The sequence below is a fragment of the Marmota flaviventris genome, chromosome 11 (assembly GCF_047511675.1).
Source record: "Marmota flaviventris isolate mMarFla1 chromosome 11, mMarFla1.hap1, whole genome shotgun sequence".
Taxonomy (NCBI): domain Eukaryota; kingdom Metazoa; phylum Chordata; class Mammalia; order Rodentia; family Sciuridae; genus Marmota; species Marmota flaviventris.
The window spans coordinates 35,061,764-35,086,695 of NC_092508.1; the positions used below are offsets into that span (position 1 = coordinate 35,061,764).

General features: G+C 39.6%; 1 protein-coding gene across 4 annotated transcripts in view; it reads right to left on the reverse strand.

Annotated features, from left to right (window-relative positions):
- Positions 1-24,932, reverse strand: part of Spats2l (spermatogenesis associated serine rich 2 like) — a 161,402-nt gene that overhangs the window by 13,399 nt on the left and 123,071 nt on the right. For 3 of the 4 annotated variants that reach the window (XM_027925022.2, XM_027925020.2, XM_027925021.2), the window contains exons 7-9: positions 22,324-22,530; positions 20,871-21,006; positions 2,150-2,208 (exon numbers count right to left, since the gene is read on the reverse strand). In XM_027925022.2, coding sequence (XP_027780823.2) covers positions 2,150-2,208; positions 20,871-21,006; positions 22,324-22,530 — 402 coding nt within the window. The remainder of the gene's footprint in view (positions 1-2,149; positions 2,209-20,870; positions 21,007-22,323; positions 22,531-24,932) is intronic. The other variant, XM_071618942.1, reaches the window with a different exon arrangement.

Sequence of the window (24,932 nt, forward strand, 5' to 3'; positions counted from 1 at the left end):
TGATTGACATAGGCAAGTCTCCAGAAAGATGCAGCATAACCTCTTGGACCTCTAAGGGGCACTGGACAAACTATTTACTAAAAAGCTTTTCCCTTTTTACATACCTATTGTGTAACACACTATGCTAAGTGTCTAGCACACATCTTCTCATTTTATCTTTGCAATAACTATTTGAGATAGACACTATTCTTACTTCTTCTGTTCTGATAAGGGACCTCAGGCTTTGAGAAGTTAACAAAATGGCTCAAGGTCACACAGCCATTGGGTATGGAGGCTGGATTTCGACTCAGTTCTGTCTGTCTCCAGAACAAGCAAACTGGTTTTCCCAGGGCTATGGGCATTTCTAAAACCAGAATCTGCAGAACCAATTACTGAAGTTTTAAGTGAACCAGTTAGCCTGAAAGCTCAGTGAGTGTAGGCTGTACATTTATCTGTTTGCTGTTTACCCTACTCTGGAACAGAGCTTAGCATGTAAGGAAGCACACAAGTGAATGTTTATTGGTTGAAGGAATTTTTAAAACAGTGGTGCTTTCCAGAGATGCTCCAAATACCACAGGCCTTGGCACCTAACATTAATTTTCCAAGAAGGAAAAATGAGTATGTAAAACCTGAGGTCTTTTGTGAAGCGCTGAGAAAGAGTTATGCTAGTGACTTTCTAGAGAATCATTTGAGTCTGTGTTGTTGCATTTTTATCATTAGGACATGAACCTGGAATAAAGCATACCTAAGAAACAAAGTCCCATGTCATATGTATAATCCACTATTATTGAAGAAATCAACAAGTTTCATAAGACAAAATAATTTCACAGTTATAAGGATTATATAACTACCTAAATATTCCACAGCTTCACCCTGGATCATATTAGTTTCTTTTAATAAAACTTGCCGGATTTTAGATCTAAAATATTGTTTAAAATTATTTAAACATTTTTTGACATTGCAGTCAAATAAAAAGGGATTTAGCTGAAACCTGGCTGGGGGAGCAGACTGCCATTTATTCAACTTGTAAGAAAAAATGTGGGTGAGGATGAAGAATTTAAAATGTCTAGGAATCAGGAGTGTAAAGCTAAACTGCATCTGAAAAATATATTGTCTTAGGGGGTCCTGTTAAAGAAGACTGTATTCAATAATAAGAGAGTCTCAGCATGTCCACCTGTAATCTTGTCTTCGCTGAAACTTCTAACCATGAGCCTGGGCTTGTGTAGGAAGGCAAATCAGCTCTGCTACTCATTGAGTAACTTTACCACACTGAAAGGTTCAGACATAAACATGAATAAAATAAAATAAATCAAACTAAGAATGTTGATATTTTGTGTTAAATTTAGGAAAAGTTTTGCAATGATCAAGATAATTTTGAATGTGTTCATCATTTAAATAGAGAATTTGGTACATTAAGCAATCTAACTTGTGACTCCAATTTAGAACATGGAATTGATTTTCTTTTGTGGTTTTAAGTTGGCAGGTGTCAGCATATTTGATGAAGTTTGCAAACAGAATTGGAGTGTTTTAAGAAAATTTCATTTAGCATATCTTTAAATTTAAATTATTAATCTTATACAAGTTGCTTAAAAGCTTGGGACTATTTTGCTTGTTAAGGTTGTGAATGTCTTGTCAGGCACTTGAAGTGCTTAAAAAAAGTCAGATATATTTATACATATAAATTTCAAATGTTGAGGGAATTAAGTTTCAAATGAGACGAATGTTTTAGGGGAATTTAATTTGATATACTTGAGTTAATTGAATCTAAAAAAGAAAATGACTGTATAAATAATATAGCAAGATCAATAAGTTATAAAGGTTTAACAATGAATATCTTAAAATTTAATACTGAATTCATTGTTACCTTAAATCTGATTAAGTGTAAGTTCTTCCTGTGAAAGAAAGTCCCCTTGAACTTTCAAATACCAACTGACACTCATTAATTACTGAGTGAGTATTCTGCCATACACTTACACTGAGGGGGTGCCACAGCTCTGTCCTTCTGCCAAATGATGTAACTGTGATTTCCAGGGGATCAGTGACTTGACTAAGGTTACATGAGCCAGGATTTCAATGTGAATTTTAGAACCTGCTCAGAATCCAGTATCACTGTCAATCTGACCTATGGATTGCTTCTGGTTAGGAGGAACCTAATCAAATGTCTACTTACTGGCTTCTTCTTTAACTTTATCCATTTCTGCCATTAATGAAACTTCTTTGTCAATGATGCTGGGGAAAACAAAACAAAAACAAAAGGAAAGAATGCTTAATCAAAAATAAACTTTTAATAGGCACTGGAAGTAAGAGAAAAATGATTTTCATTAAACAAAATACCAAATTACCATAAATATTTCTATGCTACAATGCCAGCAGCACTCTCTGTCTCTCCAAAACTGAGGCAACATGGAAGGGATGTTCCCAAGGATTACATAGTGACATCTGCTGATTAAATCATTGTCAACACATCTAAAAAAAAGGCTTTCAGACTTTCAGAATTGTGCTGCTTTGAATTCAAATTTGGGTGTATTTTTGCCCTATACATTCCAAAGTTCCAAAACACCAGTATTTGAAAAGCTGGCACTTGGTCACCAAGGACTGTAGCTGCCAAATGTGCTCTACTCTCTGAGATTCTGGCCAGAAGAGAGTGAGGTGGACCCAATTCTGAATCAGAAAGTCCTGGGACTGTACTTTGACAAATATGACTCAGGATAATCCTTCTGCATGCTCTGCATTATGATTTTTGCCTTTCTCATTCTCCCAAACAAGCATTTCCAGGTTCTAATGAACTTCTCCCCATGATATTTCATTTATTTCTTGGTTAGTTCTTTGAGAAGATATTACCTGCATAAGTGATTATTTTTCCAAGTCTGTGTCTTCTCATCCCAACCACTAACTCCTTATTTCTTCTTCCCAAAGTGACAACTCATTATGTCTATACAAGTACAGAAGTCACATACTCTTTTATTTTCATTGACCAAAATATATATGTACACACACACACACACACACACACACATGATATGTATATATAGCATAAATATATATGCCATAGGGATTTTGGGGGGGACCATTTTGATATATTACCACTGAATCTAAAAACACTAACAATAATTTAATATTGGTAAATATATACTCAGAATTCAAATTTCCCCAGTTGTTCTATAAATCTTTTTAATAGTTTGTTTAAACCAAATAAATAAGGCCTGATTGTTATACTTGGTTGTCTCTTGTGTTTTAATCCATAGGTTAAAACCTCTCATCTGATTTCTCATTCCCTTTGCAATTTATTTGAAGAAACCAGGCTGTTTGTTCTAAAGTTGACCAAGGTCTGAATTATACTAATTATATCTCCATGGTATCATTTAACCCATTCTTTTTGTGTTTTCTACAAATTTGTTATTAGATATATAAGTTTGATGAGATTCAGTTTTGATATTTTTTTCAGATAAAATAGTTTCTATGCATGTTTTGTCTTTATGTGTGTGCAGATAGAATTATAAACTATTCTTCCTGAAAAAAAATCAAGTCTAAGTCTTATCAAGGTTCTGCATCTAACAATGAATTTATCATAAATAAAAAAGGACATCTCACTTTTAGTTATTGGAATCCATTGATAATCATTGCCTAGATCAACAGGATTTGCATAATGGCCATATACAAGTTCTATCACTCCTTTACTTATTTACTGATGGCCTTCTATAAAAAGAAAGTTTCCTTGCAGCTATTTGGTTATGATGAAGCATAGTTTGTATAGGAAAAGCAGGATAAACATTTGATTCTCCCTTTTATTTACCAGTTTTCAAAATAATAATTGGTGCTGGGGTTGTAGCTCAGTGGTAGAGCAATTCCCTAGCATGTGTAAGGCACTGGGTTAAATTCTCAGCACTGCATACAAAAATAATGAAAATAAAGGTCCATTGCCAACTAAAAAATATTTTTTAAAAATTATAATTAATTTCTTAACATCATCCAAAGGTTACCAATGAGTTTTTTTTGGTATAGTTTAATTATAAGCTCATGTCCAACATGCTTCAATGCATTGCAGTTATCATCCTTGTTACTATTTAGATTGTTTTTCCAGGTGAATTTGTTTCCCTCCATCAGACGTGCTTTCAAATTTAGTGTTAAAAATGTATTTCTACTTAAGAATTTTGCAATATTTTCAGAGGAATAAGTGGTCTCTGGGCTGTATCTGTAACAGATTGGGGCTCCTCAACTACTGCATGTTACCTAAACACCTGAAGAATGACTGCAAACTGACTGAGAAGCAGCTCTTTCCAAGCAGGAAATCCTAATGGAAAGAACTGAAGTGTGCAGTGAGTGGCAAATCCTCCAGTGCTGGGCCCAGAGCCTCATCCATTGACAGCATCAGCTTCCCCATGATGCATATGACTTAAGGTCACTGGATATGACCACTGTTGTGTAACCAGTATATCAGGAAACCTGCACCTTCTTTATTGACATTACGTAGGTATGATGTCAATGTGTTTTAAATATAGGAAATGCATGATACTGAATGGCATACGCTGAGAAGGAAGTATTTATTCCACTCCTGTTCCAGTTTACTTGGTTCCCCTCCCTGGAGGTCTTCAATGTTATAAGTTTCTTGTATTTCTTTCCAAAATCCAACTGTGTACAAATCAGCATATATTTGGCAACTGTATAAAATGGAGGGCTGAGTCAATGGGCCTTGTGTTTCTATGATTATAAGGTATACTAAGCTTCTCTGTAAAGTTCACCAATGCAGCCATAATGGAGGCAAGTGTGTTTTTGTTGTTATTTTGCTTTTTTTATAACCTTCTTAGAGCACTTCCATTTTAGTTTAGGAAAACAGAGGCTAATGGAGAAGCTGTTCAGGAAATAAGAAGAAAGCATAAATATTTTGGACTCAGGGCCCTTACTACAAATATATGGTTAAGGTACTCTGCCTGAGAACATGAGAGAGAGAGAGAGAGAGAGAGAGAGAGAGAGAGAGAGAGAGAGAGAGAGAGAGAGAGTCAGTGAGAAGGTTGGGCAGGGCAAAAGAACCTCTCCAGGAGCCTGAATGTTTCCTATGCCATCATGAGGGGGACTGCTGTGGACCTTGCTCAGGATGCCCATATCCTCACTATGCCTTCTGTGGATAGCTTGGATGTGTGAAGGGGTACACACACGAGGAAGTGGCTGGGTTTCACATCTGGATCATTATATGGAACAGAAAGGAAGAGGCACAGCTTAAAGACCTAGTGAGTGTGATAATGTGAAACCCACCCCCAGCCCTTAGAGCTGGCTTTGTACTTCCTCAGGACATGGAACAGGAGGCCAGGAAAACTCAGTGGATTTAAAGGCTGGGCAACCTGAGCTGACTTATGGGTTACAAAATGATGGCACTAAGAGTCACTCGAGACTTGCAGGTAACTTGTGCTCCATTCTCTTCACCAGTGGAGTGAGGCAGAGTTTCACAAGGTTTCGGATTGCTATACAGGAATGAGCCAGAGAGAGGAAATCCAAATAAAAAGAACTGATGTGTGCAGTGAATGGCAACTCCTCCAGTCCTGGGCTCAGAGCCTCAACTGTAGACAGCATCAGCTTCCCCAGAAGTGGAAAGAGCGACAAAACATTCAGTCATTTGAACAATATGTGCTGAGTGACTGTCCATGCCAGCAAAGAGTGTGGGGGCTGGAAGTACAGGAAGGGAGGGAGGGAGGGAGGGAGGAAGGAAGGAAGGAAGGAAGGAAGGAAGGAAGGAAGGAAGGAAGGAAAGAAAGAAAAGGAAAAAGATTCCTTTTACTCTTGTGGAGCCTCCATTATTTTTCTAACAGCTGAGAAGAATGTGAGAGGACCTGCAGGACTCAGATGAAATAGTGAAAACCAGAAAGGGAAGAAAATGATGCTGGCAGGAAAAATTATTTAGAACTAGAAGGCTTCTAAATAGAAGCCTCAGGTTTGGAGAGATGCATACACACAACTAGGGAAATATAAGCATGTGACATAAGATTGGCCTGTCCTCAGATGCCCAGTGGCCGGGAGAGGAGCAGACTGCAGTGGGAGTGCCCAGATGTCCTCACACAGTCACCAGCCCTCACTAACCCTGCCCCAAACCAAGCAGAGACCTTGGAGGCTGGGAATTCTACAGACTGTGTGTTGGGCTGGGAGAATGGTGTGGGAAGGGGCCTTTGTTAATTTCTTTACCAGCTACAAGGTCATGGGAAAGTTTTTGTTGATTAAATTTGTTAACATAATTTTGTGCCCAGAGAGTTTACAAGATGGACATTTGAGAGATAGTACTCATCCCCACGTCTAACACGTATTAAACAGAGCCAGATATTCACACAATGGTTACTTCAGACCTTCTGTGCTAACAGCAGGAGGGATGAAGGTTTACACAATAAATTGTTAATCTGTTTAATGCACACACCTGGGGATATGGAAAAGCCTGTGAAGCTGGCATCAAACCATGCTTCCATTCCTCTGGGTATTTCAACAAAGGAAGATAGTCCTTAGGCATCATAGTAACTCACGCACTGTTATCTATGTATGACTGCTTTCAAAATTCATGCACTTAAAAGTCAACCAAGGTTCTCTGCAGAATCAGGACCCTGCTCTCAACTAATGGACTACAGCAAACCAAGATCAGGGGCCAGCCTGAGGCAGAAAGACCTGACCCTTTGCTGAGATTCTCGTCCCTTAGGACCTCAGGGTTCCTTGGGTTTGCTTTTCCGAGGCAGAAGGCATGGGGAGGGTAGAATACGTTGGCAAATGGGTGTGGCAGACTCAGTAGTATAGGCCAGCCAGTCTTTTTCCTGTCAGACAGTGAGAAGCTGGCTCCAGACTAAAAGAAAGCCCCTGTCTAAGGCCTTCCATAGTCCCACAAATACTGGGTGTGACGTCCAGCTTCATGAGTGATTCATCAGTGCTGCTGAATCTCCTTAGAGGAACCAGGACAGAGACACCCACTGAAGTGATGCTTGATGAAAACAACTCTGCAGGCTGGGGAAGGCTGAGCATGTTTGGCAGAACCCTGGTGTACAGATATCAGATGTGGAGGGAGGCCACCCGAGAGGAATGACATTCAGGGTTGATGAGTCACAGAAGAATCACAGTGTCATGGCCATGTTCCTACTGGGGAAGCAAAAAGGTCACACATTTGCTTTCGAGGTACTCCTGTCAGACAGACACCAGCCTTCAGTTGTCCAGATGGGAGCTGATCAGAACTAGCAGTTTCTGAGTGCTGACTGCAGGCCAGGCACATCAGCAGAGTGCCAGCGCCTTACTGGAATGGTCTCTTTGAAGCATCGTGGTGCCCCAGGAGGTAGGAGCCCTGCTGTCTCCTTTACAAGGCCCTGGCACATGCCCTCCCCTTGGCCTTGAAGACAGTTTCCTTCTCAAGCTCTTCTCTTTATCTGATTAAGTCTTCCTTCCAGTCTTGGCTTGTTCATTACTTCCTCAGAAAGCTCTGACTGAGGTTTTTTTTTTTTTAATTTTTAAATTTTTTTTTTTTTTTTGATACTTGGAATTGAACTCAGGGGTACTCGACCACTGAGCCACATACCCAGCCCCATTTTTTGTATTTTATTTAGAGACAGGGTCTCACTGAGTTGCTTAGTGCCTCGCTTTTGCTGAGGCTGGCTTTGAACTCCTGATCCTCCTGCCTCAGCCTCCTGAGCCTCTGGGATTGCAGGCGTGGGACACATGGCGCCCGGCTCTAAGTTTTTAAAAACTTCTGTTCAACTTTATGATCTTAGATTCTCAGAGGTTGCTCAACAAAAATTGCTTGATAGTGATGAATGTAAGAAAAGACAACATTTTCTTTCTACAGCATAACAATGATGAAAATTCTTAACTGGCACATTGTAGTGCTTGCAAATAAATCATGTTTATGTAAAAGTCCATGATTTTGGTCCTGGACAGAATCTAATCATTTACGACATAAGCTTCTGAGTACAAGTGTAATGATATTCACCAAACAAGGTTTGGCTCAGAATCAAAACAGGTAGTTGATGATTGTGTTTGCAAATTGGGTTGGTTTCATTGCTGAAATGTGTGCTTTCCCCACTCATCTTAAATTCTAAGTATAGAATGGTTTTGCTTTTCCACAGGGATCCTGCCTACTTGACAGAAATACAGAACTCTTTAATTGGCTTGGACTTAGGATATATCAAACATGTTCTATATAAACAGAGACCACATAAAACCCATGCTGACCTCACATGTTTCAGACCTGCCCTTTATCCTTCCCAAACCACATCTTCTTTTATCTAAACTGCTTGGATAATAAAATTTTATTTTGTTGTCATAAAAAAGCTTTTATTATCAAAGCAATAAGGTGTAAGGAGGAGATTACCATGGCAAAGATTTTATAGTTTATTATATAGTTAATCACGGAGATAAAGTGTCATTTCCTAAAAATGTTTCCACTGTCTTGATTCCTTTCTGTGGGGAACTAATAATAATAGTAATAAAAAGAATCAGAAAGCCTCTTTAGGAGGAATAGATTTATGATTTTCTGCTCTGTGAAAGGCTCATCTTTAAATCTGGAGCCCAAGACACTGAGTGACATGAATGCTTCTTTGGGGAGCTTGGATGAACTGCGTCTGGCCTAGTGTTCTTCAAAAATAAAGATGCTATCAATGATTGTGAGGCAGCCATGATTGATAAGAACTGCTGGTGGATGCTGAGGAATTAAAGCAGAATTTCAAAGGGAATTTAAAGAAATCAGTCTGCAACAACAGAGTTGGATGGCGAAGAATTAAAACTCGGCCACATCCCACCTCTGAAGCATTTGCCTCAGGGAGACCGGAGAGAGAGAAATTGCCCCTGACCATCTGATTCCAGACAATTTTGCTTCAGGACCTTTTGTAGGCAAAAAGTGCTTCAGCTGGTGCTTCATTAACTCATCCCCTGCCAAGCAGACAAGGCAGGCTGGGAGGATCAGGAGGGAGTCAGAGGCTGGCGCAGGGCCTGGCAAAGTGGGCAAGCTGTACAGGAACCTGCATCCCCTGCCTCATTATAAAGAAAGAGAAGACTTGGAAGAAAGGATTCTAACTAATGCTATTGGAATGTTTTACCCTCCTTGGCCTCTACCAAATAGCAGGAGGCATGCAAATGAGAGACAAGTCCTATAGCCAGGCTTCCTGGTATAAAGACTTTCCATTTCTTTCACTGAAGAAGAAAGAGTAATGTTAGAGCATTTCTCCCACCCTGGGCTCTGCTCCTTATTACTGCACAGGAGTAAGAATTGTGATGCACCCAGGCTTCAGATGGCCCTGCAATGCCCAGTGGCTGCTAGAGGAGCCTTGAACTGGAGACCTCTATTCGCCCTTCACTATCTAGTGCTGAAGGAAGAAGTAACTGTATTGAGAAGTTTAAGGATCTGTCCTTTCCCCTGGGTGAGGGGATCTTGTCCATCAGGTGGAATGCAGGAAAGCTTCCTCTATACATTTAAGGCATAGTGTACTGCTCCCAGGGGTACCATTTCCAGTCCAACTTCCTGAGTACCCAGTAATTCTTGAAGGAGGGAAAAGTTAGGGTAAGATTTCAACTCACCCATTTCTCAACCATTATAGCTGTCAATGAAATCTCTTCCTTGGCTTGAGAGCCACAGTGCAGCAAGGTGTGTATTCCTAGGGTCAGGAAAACTGAGTTCTAACTACAAATGGTGCTCATGTTCTTGTATGCTACCAATTCCTGGTTCTTTCTTTCTTCATTGAACTCTGTCCATCCCGTCTCTCTCCTATATCCTGTATATAGGTTACTGATGTCACCACTCCTTATCCTTCACTTCCCATGTGATTCTGTCCACTGAAGTCTATTCCAGTAGAGAAATATCTCTTCTACCTTTCTCTCCACTTCTACTGTCCTTGATTTAACCCTCATTATCAAGCAGTTGGCTACATTTATTTACTTTTGGCTACACTGCTGGAATTCCTGGAATTTTACCTTCTCCTATGTACATTTTTGCATTTAGATCATATAACAACCTGAATTCTTTTCATAACTGGTAAGACATAATGGGATTCTCTTTTTCTGAATGCAACAATGGCAACACATTGATCTTTTGAAAGGTTTCTTGAATTCCAGCATTATTTGGTAAATACACAACATCAACATACATGTCTATAGCATGCCTACTAATCATGATTATGATGAAGTTGGACTGGAAATGGTACCCCTGGGAACCTGTACCCCTGGGAATGCTATGAAGCATACTCAATAATACAAAGCAAAGTGAATATCCCTCTGCCAATAAACAACTGTACTCCACTTACCAATCAGAATGAACCCATTTTATTTCTATTTATCAGATGTAATACATTGTGTGAATATCTTAGTCTGCATATTTTATGTTGGAATCAAACAATGATTTGAAATCACAGTTAACGAATATTGCATTGTACTGTCTGAGGAGTATTTCTGAAATGAGACACATACAGATTTAACATTGAAGACTTTCAACTTTTATAAAAGTCTGGGTTTCCTTAAAAAGAAAAGTTAATTAAAGAAAACCCAAAGTGATTCCTTTTTCTTCTTGCGACTTTTTTAAAATGACAAAGAGTTGCAAAAATCCTATATGTCTACAAATCCTATGATATCAAATATCCAACTGCAAAATGTATATTCGTTGTATCCCTCCATTTAGAATTTTACATATAACTTTGCTTAATAATACAATTTACCTTTACTAGCTACTTCCTAGTTGGTCTCTTTCAACAGGGATCAATATTCAGGAAAAGCACCTTAACTGTAGTTCAGTTTCTAGGAAAATAATAGGACTTAAGCCCCCATGGGAAAAGAAAGCAAAAGACTCTATCCATGGATTAATTGTCTTATAAGACAAGGGTACCATTTAAAGAGCTGAGCTGACATTCTTCTTCACATTTTGTTAATTTCATTTTTTTGCAAGCTTATTTTAAAAACTGGAAAATATAGAAAACAGGATAAAAGAAAACAAATTTCAAAATGAAATGAGGCAAAATCCTTCTTTGTCTCCTACACAAAATAGAACCAACCATTCTAAACACTCCATTATATTTCCACCCAAAAACATTTTGAGAAAAAAAAATTGGGAGGGGGTTATCTATGCCAATGCCATCATAGTTACTGAACATAAATAACTTGGGAACAGAAACTGTAAGAGATGTGGAGGTGGAAGAACAATCAGAAATGCTGGTCTATATCTAAACCAAGGCAGCCAGGCCCAGTCTCTATGTCGTTTGGCCTCCTGGAAGCCTCCTGAGTTCCTTGGCTCCCAGGTGAAGAAAGGAGGGGAGAGAACATACCCACCTGGCTCCTCCGGTCTCACTTGCTGCCCTGCTCTAAGTAGTGGCTTTCAAGACCCTTTCCTAACTAGTCAGTATTTGCCACCTTGACTTTTGTGGCTTTTTTTCTGTATGCAGCCAGTAGATCTTCAGCTTTTTTTTTTAGTTGTCAATGGATCTTTTATTTTATTTATTTATTTATATGTGGTGCTGAGGATTGGACCCAGGGACTCACACATGCCAGGCAAACGCTCTACCTTTGAGCCACAACTCCAGCCCCATAAATCTTGTTTTTTTTTTTTTTTTTTAAGAAGTTAACCTTTATTTTGTTTGTTTATTGGTTTATTGTTGTTTTTTTGTATGTGGTTTCTGAGGATTGAACACCAGGGCCTTACATGTTCTAGGCAAACGCTCTCTCACTGAGCCATAACCCCAGCCCCAGACCTTGGGCTTTAGGAAAAGATTGCCTTAATCCATTAGTATTTTTGGCAGTGCTTCTTCAAGTGTGGTGCTCAGAGCACTTACATTTGTATTCACTAAACTCATTAATGCACACTCTGGGGCCCCAACCCATACAAATGAAATCAGAATCTCTGGGAAGGGAACCCCGATGCTGCCTGTGCACACAGAAGTTTAAGGATTAGAGTTTTGGCACACACTCCTCTGCCTACTGAAGGGACAAATGAGGAAACAGGAAGAGAAGGTAGGGAGAGAGATGGTAAGAGATGAAAGGGGAAGGAAAGCTGGTATCCATGGCCATTCTGAATCAGAGGTCCCTTTGCCTTAGTTCTTGCTTCCTCAAGCAAGGAACAGTAAAAGTGATGAAATATCCATGTCTCATACCTGGGATCCACTGCATGCTAACAGAAAGCTGGAGAAGGATATGTTCATCCCAGGGTCTGGGTGTAGAGAAACTTCCTAAATGCCACTTGGAAGGGAAGAGAACCAATCTTACTGAACATCTATCATGAGCCAGGATAGTGATTTTCTAGAGTGATCTTATGAGTGCATTACCTTGTATACGAATTTTTATAAAACCCCTTGAATGTAATAGCAGTACCCCTGTTTTTAGCTGAGTACATGTTAAGAAACTTAACCAGCTTCAGGGCTAGAATATGTGCAGATGAGATTTAAACTCTAATCGGTCTTGCTTTACACCACATGCCTCCTAACTAGAGGCTAATAAACCTTGGAAAATGGGATTTTTATTAGAATATGGCCTAGTGAGAAGCAAGAGTTTATAGTCATTGAAAGAGTTATATAAGGAATTCTGTTATGTTGACTTCCTTGCAGTCTTATTGTACAATTTTTTTTGCTATCTTAGCTGACAAATGTCCACAAGGGTTTCTAAGGGTCACTCTGTACCAGTCTAAGAAGTAGAAATAAGCTCTAAGACCCATTCTGAAATTGTAGCCTAGAATAGCCCCCTTTTAAATGCTATAATGTATTTGATATTTATGCTAACATGTAAGAACAATGTAGTTCATTATATTTTTCCCCAGCAAAACAGATTATATTATAAATTTAAAGAAAGATCATACCAGTACCCTATGGGAATGTACCAGTAGAACAATTTGCTTAATTCCTTCTTATATTTTCACTCTATGATGAAAGCCAACAATTTCTTTTCAGAAGCATGTTACAAGTCTGGTTGATTGGTAGCCTTCATTTGCTGAAAAGATTCAGAAATCTTTTCAGATTTCAAGCTGAAACCAGGATCAACCTCTTATTGTGGGTCTATTATTCTGCAAAGGAGGCTGCAGTGAAACAGAATGGACTTCCCATGCCAAGTGTGCAGCTGACATAATGTATGGAGGTAATCCAACCACGCGGCTCAGGAAGGCTATTAATATGAGGTGCTATTTATGCTGGTTTCCTGGGACTGAACCTAAACTGAAAAGGCCAGTTTGGTATTTTTTGTATTTATCAACCTGTTCTTCCTTCATGCCATCTGATTCATTCAGTCCTTGTAGTGGCCCTGGGGAAACATCTAATGCAGAGAAAAATCTCAGGGAGAAAAGGAAATAGGAAAAGAGACACTTTCACCTCCAAAGAGTGAGCTATACCTATTTAGAATGACACATATTCACAAATGAGGCAAGATTTGAAATACACAGTACCACAGGGACTGGCCTTAGTCACAAAGTCACAGGAACCTTGAGTTTTTCCGTGTTATATGGTATTTGCCCTTTTCACAATTTCAGAATGGTTCCGGGAGCTTGTTTCTTTTTATTGGCCTGGTGCAGAGTGAGGAAAAGGAGTCATTTTGGGCAATTTGTCAGCTAGACAGCAACAAAAACCATCCATATGGCTCTCTTGAGGCATAAATATATTTATTAGCCTCTTCTATTATTGTCTCTGGGTATCCTTGGCAAGTGCATGCTCTTCCCCACATGGTGTGTTCTTTTAAAGCCTCACATAATATGGAATATTGGGTGTGGAAGGAAGGAACAAGTTTGTTTAATTTTCTTTGTATAGTGCTTTGGTCACAAGCATGCAGGCACCTAGAAGAACCATTTGATAAGAAAGAAAGGGAGATTTGTCAGAAAGTTGTGTTTGTGCAGGTTTTGATCAATGGGAAGATTGTATTCATTTCTACAGCAGAAGAACATAGAGACTTCTTATTAAATTTCTTGTAAAAAAATTAAAAACACATTCCAAACTCTTGAATTTATTAAAAAACCAGAAACCAAAAAACACATAGCTTAAACTCTAGATTTTTGTCTTCATTACATGCTTTGTCTCAGGAGCTAGTAAAATTTAGTAATTGTTCCTGATCATTAAATAGGGAACTGAAAGCACTTAAAATCATCATATAACAAATGCCAAGTGGCTAAAGGGGGTCCTAACATGAGTTCTCCTACTGGCACAACCATGCTACCCTGCATACCCTCCATTCCACTGTGTACACCAGAAATGCTCACTGTTTGGGCTTCACAGTGGAGTTTCTCCTCATTCTTCATGTTTACCTCAACATCGTTCATGATTTTACTCATAAGCCAAGTCCAGTTGTTGTCATAGCATCTGTTTTATGACAGATGTGATTCTAGTGTCCTGTTCATCTAATCTGTCTTTCCTATTAAAGTGTATGTAGTCCATAATTCCAATGATTCACCTAAGTGAGAGGGTAATTAAATGGTCAAAAAGTATTTGTTCAAATACCCCTGTGCCATAAGCCATGCAAAAAGACCTTCTGTTTCATTCAGTGTAAACAGCTCAAGGGCTGGCACACCTGAGTACACCAGTGGCATTAGAGTACCTGGACATATGCCATGTGTGCCCAGGAACACCAAGTAATACTGATGACTGGCTAAAGCCACAGAAGAATAACTCCAAACAGACCTTAACAGAACAATTCCCCCCACTGTATTTATCTTTACATGCCTCAGATCTTCATCCTAATCCTGGTCCCCACTGTGATATTTGGTTTTATTGCAAAATGAGGAAAAAAGACTCAGGTACAGACAGAATGGCTAATGAAAGTGACTGTCTGTCATTAGCTACAAACTTCAGTTCTTAATTTTTCCATTTTCTTCTAAGGACTGAGTTGAATTCTATAATGAAAAGCAGACAAAAACAGCAAAGCCCTCTATTTTCTACACTACAATATAATTGTTTCTCTGATCTCAAGGAGGCAAAAAATGTAATTTGACCTTTAAAACATGTAGCTAGAAGGTTTATGTTTCAGGCAGTATGGAAAAAACATTTCCTAGTACACTGATTGAAAAGAGAAGGCATTACACTATGTTCTTTGAGGTATGTGATTGGCAAGGAAATTCCCTCTCTTATCTCTCCAGTTGTGGCTTCAGAGGGCGGCTAGGGGACAGACAAATGCTCAGGGGTGTTGCAAAGGGAGGAGTCTGTCCTTCCCTCAAGGAGCTATGGCAGAATAGGCAGCAGGACTGGTGCATTCTTGCCCAGGAGTCTCAGTACTGCTGACACAGGGGCCAGCTAGTTCTGCTTCAGAGGGCGGCTAGGGGACAGACAAATGCTCAGGGGTGTTGCAAAGGGAGGAGTCTGTCCTTCCCTCAAGGAGCTATGGCAGAATAGGCAGCAGGACTGGTGCATTCTTGCCCAGGAGTCTCAGTACTGCTGACACAGGGGCCAGCTAGTTCTTTGTTGTGGGCTCATGGGAAGGAAGAGGGGGCGGGAAGGGGCTGTCTTGTGCATTCCAGGCTGGTTAGCAGCATCCCTGCCTACTAGAAGCTGGTAGCACTCCTTCCTTGCAGTTGTGACATGAATGTGGCCAGATCAACTGTCTCCCAAGGGGCAAATTCACCCAATTGTGAACTATTATTCTGATCCCAGACATGATTCCCTTTGTGGGCCCCTCAACCAGTATTTTCAACTATAGATGAATATGAGAATCACCTTGGTAATTTTTAAAAAAAATACCTATTCCTGAGACCACTGAAATCAGTATATCTGGAGTGGGGTTGGGTGGGTGGCAACTTGGCAAAGGACAATCACTCTAAGAGGTTTTTTTTTTTTTTTTTTTTTTTTAATAATAGTGTATACACACACATACTTTGGTATGGAAAGATGAATATTAATTTACAGGTATCATCTTTCAGTCAATGTTAAGTTAATCACAAAGACAAAACCCAAAGGGCACAGAAAAACCAGGCTATTTGCATTGCGTAGAAATCCCAGTATCACACAAAAGTAGCTAAAAGTTTAGAGAATGTGTGTGTGTGTGTGTGTGTGTGTGTGTGTGTGTGTTGCAAGGGGAGGGACAAACAACAAGAATCATGTTGCATGATAAACCTTCAAAAGTGAGGAAAAATTGTCTTATTTGAATTCAAACTAATATGGCTCCAAGCACATATGTTCCAATAATTTTATACTATTTGGGTATCCAAGGTCCAGTGATCTGGGAATATGTGACTGACTGTCACCTATGTTATTCTGAAATACAACATTCTCACTAGAATTTCCTATTTGGGAGGGCTTCTAAAATTCACATTCTTGAAAAAAGAACATATTTAAAATGTCACAGAGCTGATATCTGTCAGTGTATGGGGTCAACTTGTTTACCTCCCCAAAAATGTGTGCTTGGCTACCAACAGGGCTTTAGTAACAAATGAGTGGGATTTGAGGGATGTTGGACAAAATAAACTTATCTCAGAATGACTATTTCTTTATCCTGAAATTCTGGTGTTAGAGTTATTCTTTTGGCTGGGGAGTCTCCTCAGAGCATTTGTTAATATGCAAATATGTCACTTTCAGAGGGAGGAGATACCATCATAAAGATGAGGTCACCAGTTACATAAGGCAAACAAGTTTCAATGGTTAGACAGAAGGAAAGAAAAGGTATAAGGGAACAGCAGTACACAAATTCCAGTCTTCAGTGAGGTGTCTGGGTGAGGAGCTCTGGCCTGTAGCGGGCTATAGGAGGCTCACCCCCTCTGCTGTGAAGGAGGAAAGGACTAAGGGACAGAGGCAGAGAAAAGGGAAATGGGCAAGAACAGAGGGTTGGGGGAGCTGAAACTCCTGACCTATTTCCAAATTCTGCCTGGGCCAGACCTGGCATTGCTTCAGGAAAGAAATAAACACAAGGTATAGGCACATTATTGGCCCCTTTCTACAGAACGCTGTGCTTTGACTGATTTCCCTTTCCTATTTGAAAGCAAAGCAGCTTACAAGGTAGCCCTCTCCCTCACTCAGTCTCTGAGACCCTTTTGCTCCTTCCTCTCCCCCGCAGCACACATTCCCCCTCTTGGCCCTGGATGGGCTTCCATTTTCTTTAAAAGTGCTCTTACTTAGACATTAAATTGACAATAGCATCTAACAGAATTTTTACAGCTAGCTCTGTTTTGGAATACTTTCTCCCCCAACATATGGCAGAAATATCAAGTATTATTATCCTTCCTTGATGTTTTTGTTTTAATTTAATGTTTTATTGCTCATTTTAAGCCTTCACAATCAACTTGGACACAAACACACACAGCTTTGTGGTGAGACGCTAAACTAGTTTGCACACAAAGCAATGAAATCTGGCAGCTACGATTCCAAAGGATGAATATTTTCCAGTTGTGGTAGGAGGCCAATAGTACAGAAGAGAAACCAGCTGTTTCATGTTAGTTCCTGATGTGACTTTTCGTGTTCCTGTTGCCAAATTAATTTTCTGTTCAGAGGTATTGTGAGAGCATTGTGTCATCTTTGTTACCCTTGCAAATGAGAGCGTTCTAAGTTATGGTCATTTAGCACCAGGTAGCTGAGTCCGGGTTAAATGCCAACTTGGATTTTTATATTTTAGCTACTTAAAGGTTTTCTTCAATAACTGTATTGAACAAGTGTTCTTCACAGCCTGATTGGGACGGATGGGAACTCAGCTCATTTTCCCTGATGGGTGTTCACTTAGTATTGAAGATGTGCAATTTAGTTGTGTGTACTTTAGTTGAGCAGGACTCATGTCCTCAAGCTGACACTTTGAAAGCAGAGTGAAGATTTTTAATTTTTTACCTTAGTGTTTCTATTTATTTCTAAACCACACACTATACCCAGTGAGTATTTGGGGGTCAGAGAACCTGGTGGCCCAAAGAAAGAAGACAATGGAATGCACACACCTGTGACACTGTGGACCACGAGTTCAAATCTGTTCCAGAGCTAGCACTCTTTTTGGAAGCCCTGTCTTATATCTTCTAAATCTAGCTATACCTTCTGATGTCATCCTGAGGTTACAACCGTACCTAAATGGGTAGTGCTATATCTATGATTCTCTAGGGTTTGTGATTTCACCAGCAATAGGAAAACTTCTTTGTAAAAATTTCTAAGCTGACTTCAATTCTGCCACATGATATTTTGCAAGAGCACTCCAGATTCTAAAATTCATCCTGTCTTCCCCCTTAGAAAATGAGAGGGAGGCTTTGTTCAAACACGTCACCACGTAGGCTGGGCTGTAGGCTTATTTGAAGCAGAGGCAAAGTTTTCCACTTGGCAGAAATGCATGCAAATGGTTGATTTAAAAAAGTACTGTGGTTTTATTTTTAAGTTAACACGTATGCAATTATTGTAGGACCATTTTTATTGAAGGTTATAGCAGAAAACAAGTGCTTGGTGTTTACTCCTTTTATAGCAACTGCGTACAGAGAATGTTTGCTGTAAATGTCTTCTTCAGTTTGGAGAAAGAGTCCCCTTTTATTATGTAGGTGACTTTTCAACAGCAGTACTGCCTGGAAGAGCTCATTTAGAAGTGATCTTTCCCCATTGGTTTAAAATACAATGGGAAACCAGATGTAGTCGTAAAGGCCTGTAATCCAGCTACTTAGGAAACAGAGGTAGGAGGATTGCAAGTTCAAGGCCAACATCAGCAACTTAGTGAGACCCTATCTCAAAGTAAAACATTTTTTTTTCCCAAAAGGGCTGAGGATGTAGCTCAGTGGTAGAATACCCTTGAGTTCAATTCCCAGTACTGAGAAAAAAAAAAAATCTGTTGTAAATCTTAAGATGTCTCGTGACCCATGTGCTATTCATTTTACTAAGAAGGAGAATGGAATAAAATAAAAAGTACTCAGAACAGCTGGAGAAGAGAGAGGTAATTTGAGGTCATTGCTACACTTGGTCAACTAGTGTGTGAGTCACTCAAGATGGAAGGTATCACGCAGAAGTCCTCAGAGGAAGGGCTTATCCTAAAATGCTGCACAAACTGACAGGACAGAGCACTCTTATCCAAGCAGTCCCCCAATAGGGGTTGGAAAACTGCAACTCCCATGAGCCCATCTGGCCCATTGCCTCTCTGAATTGGCTCTGGTTGCTTCAGCCACAGCAGCAGGCTGAGTAGTCACATAGAGGCCATAAGCTGGTAATGCTTGAGATGTTTACTAGTTGGCCCTTTCCAGATAAAGTCTGCTGATCCTGGCTATGCAGAAGAGGCTGGAAGATGGGTATACTTATAAGTAGTAAAGCAACTTACTTAAGGATAGATTAGAAAATTCATGTAACTAAAAGTCATAATAATGCGAGCCTTCATTAGTATAGCATCTTTACCTTCTCTAAGTATTCAAACATGTTCTTGGAGTTGCTTTGAACCATTAGTTATTCTACAAATTGGACAAGAGGGAAGAGTTCCAGTAAGGCCTGACATCAGAACTGGGTCGGGCAAAGGATTCCTCACCTAGGGGACCTGTGAAGGTCTCACTGGTGACTGCAGGAGAAGCTTTTCTTTGAAGTCCCTGGTGTCTTTTGCACCCTTAGGATCTTATATGTAGCAGACGGTTTAAAATTCATGAATTTTAGATTAAGTTAGTGTGAAGCTTAATCCTTAGTTTTACACAACTCCACGGTTTCTGCTAAAAAGCACATCAGTATCAAAGCAGAGACTTGGAATAAGAAAAATATGCAGAAGATGTGATCAAATGCTAGGATTATGGGAGGCCAAAGAGATAGACAACATGTTAGATGAGCCTGAGCATTGTGGATATGAGTTTTCTTTATCTTACCTTATTCTTCTTACTTTTGATGTGGGCATCTTGGTTTTCCTTTGGAAAACCATGCTCTTCAACTCATAGTCCAGGGGGTTGAGGTGTGGGGCTCACCCCACTGCTGTCTGTGTGGTAAGCTTATGACTCTGGCCTGCCTAGTGGGAAGACTATCCCTCTTGCCACAGTGATTGGTCTAGAAACAGGCAGGTGACTCAACCCAGCCAATGGGAAGTAGTCCTTGTTTTTTTTTTTTTTTTTTTTTGCTAGAATTACTAGAAACAAATCCCCCTCTTAGATTCCAGGGCTTAAGAGTTATGTAAGTCTGGAGTAGCTAGGGGTGTTACCTTTGCTGCCACATGTAGAGAGCTGCTTAAGAATGAAGTAAAAAATCATTGGAGACATTGAGAAAGGAAATAGGGGAGGGAGAGGGGGAGAGGGGAAAAGATGAGGGAGAGAAGGTAACAAGAAAAGGGTGGGGGAGAAACTGAGTCCTGATAATATAATTTGGCTTTGAACCAAATTTGCCAAAAGGAATCTTCTTTAATTTTCATGTGCATCAGCTAATCAATTATCTTTTATCTTTAGTGTGACTGGAGTTTCTGTCACTTGAAGTTCAGAGTCCTGCTACACTTCCAGTATTTTCAACATTTTTCTTCTAGTAATAACAACCTATACCAACACATATTTCATTTTACTTGTGGACATGCACACAGGGCTCAAAGAAATATCTTCCATTCAAATCAGTTGCAGGGCAGGGCAGGCAGGACAAGACAAAACTACATCAGTTCACCTAGTCTTAAGGATACTCAAGAATAGGATTCTATCACTAGGCTTCCATAAAATGTTTCTTTTTGTTAAGGGAACTTTTCTTATTTTATAATAATAAGGTTGTAAATATTTTGTTTTCTTAGTTGTACTCACGTTATTCATCTTCCAGGTATTTGTCAGTATTATTTGTTCTTTTCTCTATTGAGGTTTTATTCTATATCCTTCATATAATTTTGGGCCAACTTTAAAGTGAATTATGTCTATCAGGTTTCTTCTTGTTCAAATACTTTCTCTTCCTTTTTATTCCTAAGACACATGCTGCTCACTGTAGAGCTTTAAGAAAATCTGCTAGAGTTGTTCTGTAATGTTTATGTATAAAATAAACAATGTTTTCCATCTGATGCTTTTACAAACTATAGGTTCAAGCACCACAGATTTATAGTTCCTAGGTCGAATGACTCACCAGTTGTGCAATTCAGCAAATGCAGCTTTGATCTTCTTCACTGAACTATCCACTTCTTCCTTGATCATGACACGGTATCTAGTTAGAGAAACGGTGCAGCGCTGCAAATCCTTCACTGATTTCTCAATATTTGGGCCTGAAATTGATGTCAAGGAAAAAAATAATTGTTAACTTGAGTACTTCATCCTCTGTTTGTGAGATAAACAATAAAACAGAGTAACCAACCCACAGAAAATAGAGATTCATCTTTTGTCTCTCTTAATGGAATAAAAGAAGTTCTGTGAAGAGGATGTGTATAATGCAGAGTGGGTGATTTGTCCAGCTCCTAAGGCTGCTGTTTTTCACCAGTGAGGCCTCTGGTTGGGCCATTTGGGGAGTGCTTGTCTTCTTTGCTCCTCAGAAAGAGGCTCTGATTGTTTTTTACCGCAAGCTACAGTGTCTTAGAATCTAAAGGCCATTTGTGCGGCTGGTTCTCTCTATAAACACTGCTGTGTGTGGTTAAAAGCCATCAGGGCTTTTAGAAGAGGAAAATGACACAGGGATCAGGAAAGGTACAAATGAGCTAGAGGGAGGATGGAGCCATGGTGCCAGGTACGTTGGCTGCAGCCCCGTCCGTCCTGAGCCAGGCCTGTAATTACAGCAGTAGTGTTCAAAGCAGCTCTTTGGGTGCCCATCATGCTTGGTTTCCTGCAATTGTCCCCAGGGTCTACAGAGAGTGCGTGGCAAACAGGCACATGGTACTTATCCCAACAAGGGCATGTTTCTCAGAAGAATGAAATCCCCCTCTAGAAAAGTGAGCAAGTATATCAAACTGCACCCCAGGAAATCAGAGACAACTGGGGCTGAAGGAGAGGAATATGATTTTATCTTCTGGGAATCAGAAAGGAAATGATTTGGCCCCTTTCATTCTTAATAGGAGTTCTGAGTCAAGTATATCAAAGCTTTAAAAATAATAAAAATCCAGTATGTCAAATAGAAAACCCTCTTTCGGTGTTACATAGTCTGAAAGTTATAACAGAAATGAATTTCAATGGGCAGGATCATCTCTGAAGGAGACCTACCAGACTCTAGACTCATCTTTGTGCCATGTAATTCTAGAACTTGTGTATCTGAGAAACATCGATCCCTTCTAAAAGAGCTCCTGCTTTAACACTTGCATAGTAACTCATTAGGGAGTGAGGTATTTGTGGTGCACTTTTATCCATGTCTGCAAAGAAAGTGGCCACAGAGGGGCAGAGAAAGGGGACATAATTCCACTTGAACACTCCAGTCCTTTGTTTAACCCGGGAACATAACATCTGCCTTTCAATCTATGTGGATCAGAGAAAGACATGCAATTTCGTGCACATCTCTCTTCACTAAACAGCATCTTTTGGCAAGTTCCATCATTCTGGCACTTTTCTGTGTGTGTGCAAAATACGTTGAACCATTTGTGCAAAAGAAATCACTTTACCTCTTTTCTTTGCCAGCTCATCTGGCTTTATTTCAAGATGAGCTGCAGGGGCATTGGACTTAACAGGAGATGTTTTTGCTTTAGGCTTGCTTGGATTACAAGGCTGCTCAGCTGACCACTGTAGGCCATCTGACCTCTCTGTTGTTCCATGTATAGGTTTGGGGTTCCCATCTAAGGACAGTTTCTGTTGCAGTAGTCTGTTGCCTTCTGTAAGAGAACACCAAATAATGACTGTGAAGTGAAAAACTAAAAGCACTGATGATAAAGTGATGGGGATGCTAAGATTTTTGGCTTTGTTCACATGTTGTCAATAGTGCCTTTCATGGCACAATGGTTAAGGGACTGTTTTAATAGAATCCCCAGGAGATTAGAGGTTACACTAGAAAGAAAGAGCCTTGTATTTCCAGTCAGAAGACTTGGGTGTGTGTTTTGGCTCTGGTAATTACTTGCAGAGTGACCCAGGACAAGCCTCTTAATACTCTGAGCCTTGGTTTCCTCACTTGTAACTATTCAGGCTGGTTATTAAGAGGATTACAGGAGAAGAGCATGATCTGCTCCCCCATTCCAGTAAAGGCTTAGGCATCTTAAAGTATGATTTCATATTGAAGCTATAAAAATGTAGCCCTCCTATCTCCAAGGTGCTACGTTAATGTCTTGTGGTATTTTATTCTGAATTAATGAAGGCAGAAGAGTGATTGAAGATAGGGCAAGAATGAAGTGACAACAGGTACTATAATCATTTCATCTAATTTACGGAGAGCTTAAATCAGGAAACATCCTCATAATATCTCAACTATATTTAAAATCCAGGGAGTTAGTCTCTCTCTGGAGCTTTAATAGATGTGGCAATAAATTAGCAGCACGTTGCTTTTGGCATCTTTTAAAGGTAAGTTCCTATGTCGTTATTGATGAAGTGAATTAAATGGCATCTAAGAGCACGAAAAAGGAAATGTATCACCCTTAACATCTTACTACTGGAGAGCTCTGGGTGTGAATAAAGGGAGGCCGGTGTGCTTTTGAAAGCCAGGTTCTTGGAGAAAGCTGAGTTTAGTGGAAAGAATGCTTCCATTAAACTTTCCCACGTCCTGAAGGGTGTTGTAGGCAGGTCTGCACTTTTCTGGCCAAATGTGGTGCATGCTCAGGGGGTATAAGCATCTCTTTGAAGCCTGGTCCCCTTTACAGAGTCACCTGCAGGCTACTTCTCTCTACTTCCATGATGCCTTTTAGAAAGTTCATGTCTGCGTCTCACCACTGCCTTGCAGAGGCTGTGATCTCCTGCAGGGCAGACACTGAGTCAGAGTCATTTCTGAAGTCCCAGTTCTTGTGTTTGGCTTATAGCTTTCTAGAGAATGGTGACTGAATTGAAGTACACTTGAAATGATTTCATTGAAAAGAAATAAGAAAAAAGAAGCACCTTTCCTGACACCGTCATAATCGTTACAGACTGCACCAGGGGAAAGTGCACAAGAATACGATCCCAATCCTTGTCAATTTGATTTTAGACATTAGCTCATTTATGCTAAATATAATTTGACTCTAGTTGACTCCATCATTCATAGCCTACATGTGAAGGAACCACAACATACTTTAGGGGCTGAATGATGAAAATTTACTTAAAGGGAAATTACAGTACACAATGAAGTGTTCACAAAAGGTAATGAACAAAGTTAAATAAAATACCGAAAACAGTATTTCCTCCGGTAATGAAACCAATTTAAACAGCAGTATGCAACTTTATCTTTTGTTACACTGAAGTGGAACTTCACCATAGCACGGTGGTTGTCAAACCTCAGTGTGTAATGACTCTTCCTTGGTACTTATCACACATGCAAATTCCTAAAGACCACCTCCAGAGATCCTGATGCAACAGGGGACCCAGCATTCTGCTTCCCAGGTGATTCTGTTGGAGTGGGCATGGGTGGTATTATCCACTTGATAAACATCTGGGTTAAAACAATGACTAAGTACAAGCTGGTTTCAACTCATTTCCTTTCTAAATCATAGCTGAGATTCAGTCTTGATGAGATATTATAAGTTGAGAATCTAAAACATAGCTCTTTGTGCATAGTGTTGTAAATTAGTCATATTCTTGAAAACAAGGGGACATATATGATAACATAATAGAAATAATGAGCACAGGTAGAGGAACAAAAATTATTCTGTTAAGAGGCAAATGAATTTTAAACAGAAGACAAGCATGCAAATGAGCAATGGCTCATTACCCTAGAGCTAAAAATATTTTGTTTGTGTATCAGAGAACTGATAATGTGGTTTGGTTCATTTCATCATTTATACAGCAAATATTTATTGAGAAATTTGAGCACCAATATTTTTTTAGGGTCCTGAAAAACTGTATTATTATTGGTAGGATCATTGAACACTAGGAAGGTTTAAATTCTCAAGGACCACTTGGATATATTTGCATACTGGCTGTTTAAGTCTGTCTCAAAATATAGTAAAACTGCAGAATTCTTTCAGATGAATACTGGTCGAGTATTATACATTTCTAACAGAATTACATTCATCTTGACCACAAATCCTCATATTTCTAGTGACAGAAAAATGGGAGTTCTTTCCTGGATATAATAAGTTCCCTTTAATAACAGGAA